This window comes from Cotesia glomerata, linkage group LG8 (assembly GCF_020080835.1).
Source record: "Cotesia glomerata isolate CgM1 linkage group LG8, MPM_Cglom_v2.3, whole genome shotgun sequence".
In the NCBI taxonomy this organism is placed as follows: Eukaryota; Metazoa; Arthropoda; class Insecta; order Hymenoptera; family Braconidae; genus Cotesia; species Cotesia glomerata.
Window position 1 is genome coordinate 10,852,839 of NC_058165.1, and position 7,543 is coordinate 10,860,381.

General features: G+C 37.8%; 1 protein-coding gene across 1 annotated transcript; it reads left to right on the forward strand.

Annotated features, from left to right (window-relative positions):
• Window positions 1-833: 833 nt before the first annotated feature.
• On the forward strand, window positions 834-1,835 carry LOC123270912. The gene is made up of 3 exons (XM_044737077.1): window positions 834-1,148; window positions 1,325-1,513; window positions 1,601-1,835. The coding sequence occupies exons 1-3, from the start codon at window positions 932-934 to the stop codon at window positions 1,807-1,809; spliced, it is 615 nt and encodes a 204-aa protein (XP_044593012.1). The 5' UTR covers window positions 834-931; the 3' UTR covers window positions 1,810-1,835.
• Window positions 1,836-7,543: the final 5,708 nt, after the last annotated feature.

Below are 7,543 nucleotides of genomic sequence, written 5' to 3' on the forward strand. Positions count from 1 at the left end.
TAAATATTCAAATCATTTATTTCATGCTTTTACTCTTACCAGTTGTAATAAACATCTTTTGGTTAACTCTGTTTTATTTATAAAAGAAAAGAAAATAATATAAGGGAAAAACATATTTCGGTACAAAAGGACATTGTAACCGAATTTTCAGAACCCATAAAAAGTACTTGAGTAATTCAAGGACTATTTCTCGCTACATGGAATTTAAAACCCTATGAGGAAAAGTCGTAAAAGACACGTGTGAAACTCAATAAACCCTTGTTCTAAAAGTAACAAAGAATAATAAAAAACCATATGTAACTAAACAAAAATAATATTGTTAAATAACATTTACTGTTAAAATCTAACTTTATGTAATATTGTAGTTAAGCAAAATTGAGTTAAAATAATTAATAATTATTATCTTGTATTTAATTTATAATTAATAATTATTATTTAATTAATTTACTATTAATTTACTATTAAATCATTATTTAATTATTATTTAATTTATAATTAAATAATAATGTCTATTCTTTTATACATGATAATAATTAAACCGACTTATAATTTTATTAGAAAATCCGATTGTAAAATAATAGAAATAATATTTAATTCAAGTTATTAATTAGTCAAACTCAAACATTAATCCAACATATTATAAACAATATAATATATTGAGACAATGCAAATTGTCCACTTGATCAGCTGCGCGACATTCTCTTGAAAATCGTACTATCCTAATCGAACTCGGTCGATATTTAGGCGCCGTAAGGGGAAAGTAGGGGAAAAACCGAATACCCGACGCACTGGAGCATCGACCGGCACTTTGACCTCGTCAGTCATAGGGTGCGTTCCACTAAGCGCTCACGACGATCAAAATTCTCCTTTAGCCATTCCACATACCGACCGCGGTCGTTGTGGTCACGGCGAAAACGTCACTCATGACGTCATGACTAATGCTCACGCAAGGCTCACAACGACCCATCTAAAGAGGTGGGTCAAAGTGAACGTTGAGAATAATTCGGCGCAATTTTTGAAATTGTTTTTGAAATATGATATTCAAAGCTTAAAGATGGCGACAAGAAAAATAACATTATATGATTCTGAAAGAGAAATTGTAGTAGAAGCTATCGTTTCTGAAGCTGAAGCTGCTCGTGCAGAAAGAGGTAAATATAATTATGCAGTATAAGTTTAATACAATTGATTTTAGTTTATATTCAACAGCTATTTATACATTTTTTCTGAATAATGGATAGCATAACCTAACTCAATAAGTAAACGATATTTATTATCATTAATAATATATATATATATATATTTGGTAAATTTATTTTATTTGTAGATGTATTTTTTGCAACTAAGCTGTTAAGAAAAATTATTAATCAAAATTCTGAAGCTTCCGCATCTGTTGAAGTTGATCAAGAATCTAGTGAATTATACGATGAAGAGACTTCAGAGAGTTTTATTGGAGAAGAACGACTTGATAGTGATAATCTAACCGATCTCAACTCTGAAACTCCAGAATTTGAAGGTTTAATGAACATCTGAAATTCTATTATCATTTTATTTCATATATATTATGCGAGAATTTTAATTATATTTATTTTTTTTTGCACAGGAGAAACTTCAGTATACAGGTGGAACTCACTCTGCGTATTATTATTATTGGAATTATATAGGTCTATGGAAGAAACTCTGAACAGTGGAAAAATTTCTCAAAAACAAGTATGGAATAAAATATCCCAAGATATGAAAAAAAAAGGATACGATGTGACGGGACCGCAATGTCATTCTAAAATATTCAATTATTCTTCACTTTTAACATAAATAAATTTAAGTCACAAATATTAAAACTTATTGTTTAGGATTACCTAACCTCCTTAAACTTCTAATATTTTCAAACTTGCCATTTGTAATATTTACATGAACGCCCGAAACGCTCCATAATCCATTCCACTTGAGTTAACGACAGTAACATTCACAATCAAGTGGAATGGGGAAATCAGCGGTCGTGAGCGTGAGCGTTGTGAACGTTTAGTGGAACGCACCCATAGTATATACAACACAATTTTTTTACTAGGTATTTACTACCGACAAACAAGACACTAGCTGTCGATCCCTTACGTACTAATTATCCTTATATTAATATTATAAAACATATAATATCTAGGTATTCACTACCGATTCTCTGTATCTAGACACTAGCTGTCGATTCATTAATTTTAAGTGCATTACTAGTTCATAACTAAATTTATTATAATCAGTGTAGTTATTATTGTTAATATTTTCTATTTGATTTATTTGAATATACTTGTTAATTGAATATACCAGTGTAAATAAGTATAATTATTACATAATAATCACCCGCCACCTCGAACTTGCGACCAAGAGGCCACCCAAGGTTTCCAAAACACTACTGGAATTTATGTAAGTAAATAAAGTTGATTATATTGGCCGAGTCTGAGTTCTTTCGCGGGTCTCTACGCAAAAGACAAGTATCAACGCCAAAAAACTCTCCGTTACCGCAGGTCGTGTTATAAGAAATTTGGCGGATAAGTTTCCTACACGGTATTGTCTCATTGATTATAAGAAAACTTATTAGGTCTTCAGCGAATCCGCAAGGCTGAAAGGCTTAATAAGAAATTTTGATTGTTGGTAAAAATTAAAATTTCATTTCAATGGCGCTCGAATAGGGACACCGTGTTCTGTGAACCTGCCCCGGTGACGGAAAGTTTTATTACGAAAAAAAAAAAAAAAAAAAAAAAAAAGGAATTATTCATTTTGGAAATTTTTATTGAAAATTCTATTTTCAGTATTGAATTCCATAGAATCTCTATCGTACAAGAGCTCAGACTTTATTCATTAAGTAGGTTTAGCATTGTACAAAATATAAATATCTGAAAAATTATTATATGGTAACCTTGAAATTGAAATAGTGATGTCATGTTCTCTGCTAAGTCTGTTATTTACCTTTAAGATTAACATTAAAGTATACCTTCGATAAAGCGAATGAATATTTCGGTAATATTATAAAAATAAAATTAAAGGTAATATTAAAGATAATAACTTAGTCTCCATAAAATCTCAGTATAACGAATAAAAGGTACGGTAACGGGACGAAATAATCTTTGAGCATAATGTTTCCTCGTACTCCTGTAACTCGGCCCCTCGTACCCATGACAAATGAGCCAAGACAATCTACCTCACAAATGACTGACATCCCACCGATTCCTCGCCAAACGGAAGACTTAACAAATATACCCACGTCGGTAAATACAATCCTAAACAGTACTACTCATACGGCAACGGACGGTTTAGACAGTTCAGTAACTAACGTAAGTGGGATACAAAATCTCCCTGATGCAGAAATTTCAAATCACCCTGCACAGACTTTACAGAATGTTGTTTATCAGCTACGAATGGAAGTAGCCGCATTAAGATCGGCTCAACAAAACCTTCACACCTCTGTAGCTGCTACAGTAACGCAGTCCACACACATGCCCATGTCAGACGCTACATATACTAATACCTATATGCATAACACGCATATGTCGACTTTACAACCACGAGAGCTATTTCCTAGCACAGCAATCCCATCAACGATGTACGGACAGCAATATCCCCCCTCTCAGTTTATGCCCATGCATACAACGAGTACTAGTGCAACCCAAGGTGGGGCTGCGCGTTTACCGTACGCGCAACAAACTCCCTTCTTACCCACTATGGCCGGCGGAGCCGGGCCTCAACAGCACACATTGCCACCAAGTATACCTCCGTATATATACAACAATACTCTGATGCCTACAATGCACTACTCCTACCCTAATTTTAACACACAGTTTGCCCCAACGAACACATGGCAAGCTAACACATCCATGCGTCCAAATGAGATAAGTCGAATTGCTAAATCCTGGAATGTCACATTCCCATCGCGAGACGCGACAGTAAATATTAATGCCAAAAAATATCTCAAAATTATCGAACAACGCATGACAAGCCACGAAATACCGTTTGAAAATTTTAGGTCGGTCATAATCACTACCCTAACCGGACATGTACTGGAATGGTATTATCAAAATGAACATTTGTTCATAACGTGGCCCGTTTTCAAGTCTCACTTTAAAGTCTGGCAAAGTCATCAGTCAGACGAGTCAATATTACAAGAAATTTTTGCTTCACAACAAGGCCGTGACGAGCTCGGGGTATCGTTTGTCAATCGAATGCAATGTGCTTTCTCTCAGTTAGAGGAGCCGTTACCGGAAGAAAAGCAAATCAGGATCATCGTTCGGAAATTTAATCATCACTTTTTAATAAAGTTCGCAGATGCTAATATTTTCAATTATCCTGAACTTTATGCTCGCGTAAGCGCCTGGCAACCCGTTGTAAATTCTTCCCAGTTACCTCAAATGGAGACAACAGATAAACCTCGAACTAATTATCCTGCAAAAACAATAAAGTCGAGAACAAAATTAAGCGCTGTGACCGAATCAGACGAAGCTACTTCTGAGAAACAAATCCAAGACGACAGTCCTGTCATCGATTATGCCACAGACCAAACTTCATTAGACTTCATAACTAATAATAATTCTTCACAGCGTAAACCAGCTAACTCGGGTAATTCGACTCGAAATCCTCCCTCGCTTTTTCCAGAATATTTTCAACATATGTTCCAATTATTATTCGAAAAGCTGCAACTCGATACACCCATCTCACAACCATCAGTGTGTCAACGATGCGGTAAAGTAGGGCATACCGCCAACGTCTGTTGTATGCCAACCACGGATGAAATGCGGAAACGAGCGGGTTTCCCCATACCACCAAGGAGCCCAAAGTCAAAAAACGAGTAAGCGCCCTGGTGGATGATCAAACACCAACCAGGGCCAACGAAGCCTCGGAAATAGATTTACCCCCTAAACAGCCTTCGGAGGCAGTAACCGTTACAACTTACCCTCCAGACTCTATGGTTAATGCTAAAAACCCAACTCCTGAAGATCTTCCTGGAAGTTATGGTTCCAATTTAGTTCATGCATTACATGATGCACCTGTTTCTGATTCAGAATTCGAAGATTACGAATCTGATGACGAAACAGACCAACCCATGAACCCCAAATTAAAAATTCAAGCTTCTTATAACGAAATTACAGACTATTTGATGCCGATACACGGTGCTACCAGCCATGACAAATCCACTATCGCTAGTTTATTACCCCCAGTCGAGGTAAGCCGAATGATAGCCAGGATTATAATCAATTCTCATGCGATAGAGGCCTTGTTAGATAGTGGAAGTGAAAGAAGCTATATATCTGAGGCAGCATACCTCACCATACAAGGCAGCGAACTCCAAAAGTTAGGGCCAGACCCCACCAGTACTCACGGAGTTACATTAGCAGATTCTGGGTCGGCATACACCAAAGGTGGGGCCCCCTTTCGAATTGAAATAGACAGACGCGCGGTCCTCACATGGCTGAGTGTGCTTCCAGGTCTTTCAACACCAGTTATATTAGGCCTAGACTTCTGGAAACTCGCAGACATCCGAGTAGAGTCAAAAACTGCAACCTGGAGAGTAGGGAACGACCCCAAAGGGCACCAATTTTGTTCACGTTCCACTAAAAACGCGGTATTTTCTATAAATGCTCTAACTTCTTCTGAGCGCACTGAACTTCAAAACTTTCTCACTAGTGAATTCGATAAAAATAAAACTGCAAAGCTAGGGCTGACCCATCTAGTGCAACATCACATCGAAGTTAGCGATGAGACTCCAGTTAGATGTAAACCTTATCGGCGTAGTCCTCCAGTAATGCAAGCGTTACATGAGAGAGTAGATGAATTGTTAATAAAAGGGTATATCCGACCCTCTGATAGCAGTTGGGCCTGTTCACCAGTAATGGTCCCGAAGAAAAACAATACCTGGCGAATGTGTATAGATTATCGTCCCCTTGACCGGAAAACTCGGAAATCAGCATATCCATTGCCAATTATGCATCGCATCTTATCCAGCCTTCGTGGAGCCAAAATTATCTCTACCATTGATCTCAGCGACGCGTTTCATCAGATCGAAATCTCGCCTGAGTCACGAAAATACACAGCATTCTGTGTTGATGGCCGTGGGCTATTCGAATGGATCCGTATGCCTTTCGGGTTGGTAAATGCACCAAGCACCTATCAGGAATTAACTGATGAAGCTCGCCGTATGGTTATCGAATTACTGTGGAAAACAGACGCCACACATGCGACCTCCGCGGAAGAAAAGATCTTCGCATATTTAGATCATTGGATAATTATCAGTAGCACTGTCGAAGAACATAAAATTTACTTACGAGCCGTCTTCGAGGCATTTCGAAGAGCGGGTTTGAAAATGAATGAGGAAAAAAGTCAATTTGGCAGATCAGAAGTCAAATTTTTAGGCTTCATAATTAATGAAAACGGTATGAGCCCAGATCCGACACGTTTAGAACCCATTGCGAACTATCCTAGGCCCCAAAACCGTAAGGAACTGCGTAGGTTCAATGGATTCATTAACTGGTATCACAAACATCTAAAAAATATAGCAAAAATCCAGGGTCCACTAAATAAATTAACCAGCGTCCGCAAAGAGTGGAAGTGGACCGATGCTGAAGAAAACGCATTCATTGAAACTAAGAAAGCTTTACTCCAAGCTTCGACTTTAACATTACCGGAACCAGACAGACCGTACCGTTTATATACTGATGCCAGTAATACTGGCTTAGGCGCAATCCTGATCCAGTATGACCCCACAGCCGACAAAGAAAATTTGATTGTTTGTCTCAGCCGACCACTTAACAAAGCAGAAATCAATTACACGACCACTGAAAAGGAATGCCTTGCGGTAATATGGTCCTTACAGAAGTTACGTGGGTACCTAGAGGGATTACCTGTCACCGTTTATACTGACCACTCTGCGCTACAATGGCTCTACAACCTGAAAGATCCAGCAGGTCGTCTAGCTCGATGGGCAATTGATCTTTCAGCCTACAGATTAAATATAATTCATTATAGAGGTACTCAAAATGAGGCACCAGACGCTTTGTCGCGCCTTTATTAGAACTCTGATAATAATCCCCACCTAAACGCCATCACTGATCCCACGATAAGCTGGTACGATGAAAAAGTTCGAGTAATAAGTAAATTCCCGAACCAATACCCTGAGTGGAAATATGAGAATGATCAGCTATACTATTTTAGACCCACAATTATTAAAGAAATCTTAGGTGATTTAAATGCGTGGAAAATCGTATTACGAGAATCCGAGATTAAAACACATATTGAAAAGGCTCACTGTGAAGTCACATCTGGTCATTTAGGTATTGACAAAACATATCAACGCATCCGCGAAACTCATTACTGGCCCGGAATGTTCCGTGACATCGTCACATTTGTAAATTCGTGTGAAACTTGTCTTCAGACCAAGTCTGATCAGACAAAATCCCGCGGGTATATCGGCACACGTCCCCCAACACAACCTTGGTCTATTATCTCGATAGATACTATTGGTCCTTACACCCGATCCGCAACTGGAAACCAGTATGCGTTAGTAATTGAA

Excerpts from the sequence above, each read along its gene's own strand:
- LOC123270912 (XM_044737077.1), top strand. The coding sequence starts at position 932 with ATGACTAATGCTCACGCAAGGCTCACAACGACCCATCTAAAGAGGTGG. Across the intron at positions 1,149-1,324 it reads AGCTGCTCGTGCAGAAAGAG|ATGTATTTTTTGCAACTAAG; the intron begins GTAAATATAATT and ends TTTTATTTGTAG. Across the intron at positions 1,514-1,600 it reads TGAAACTCCAGAATTTGAAG|GAGAAACTTCAGTATACAGG; the intron begins GTTTAATGAACA and ends TTTTTTGCACAG.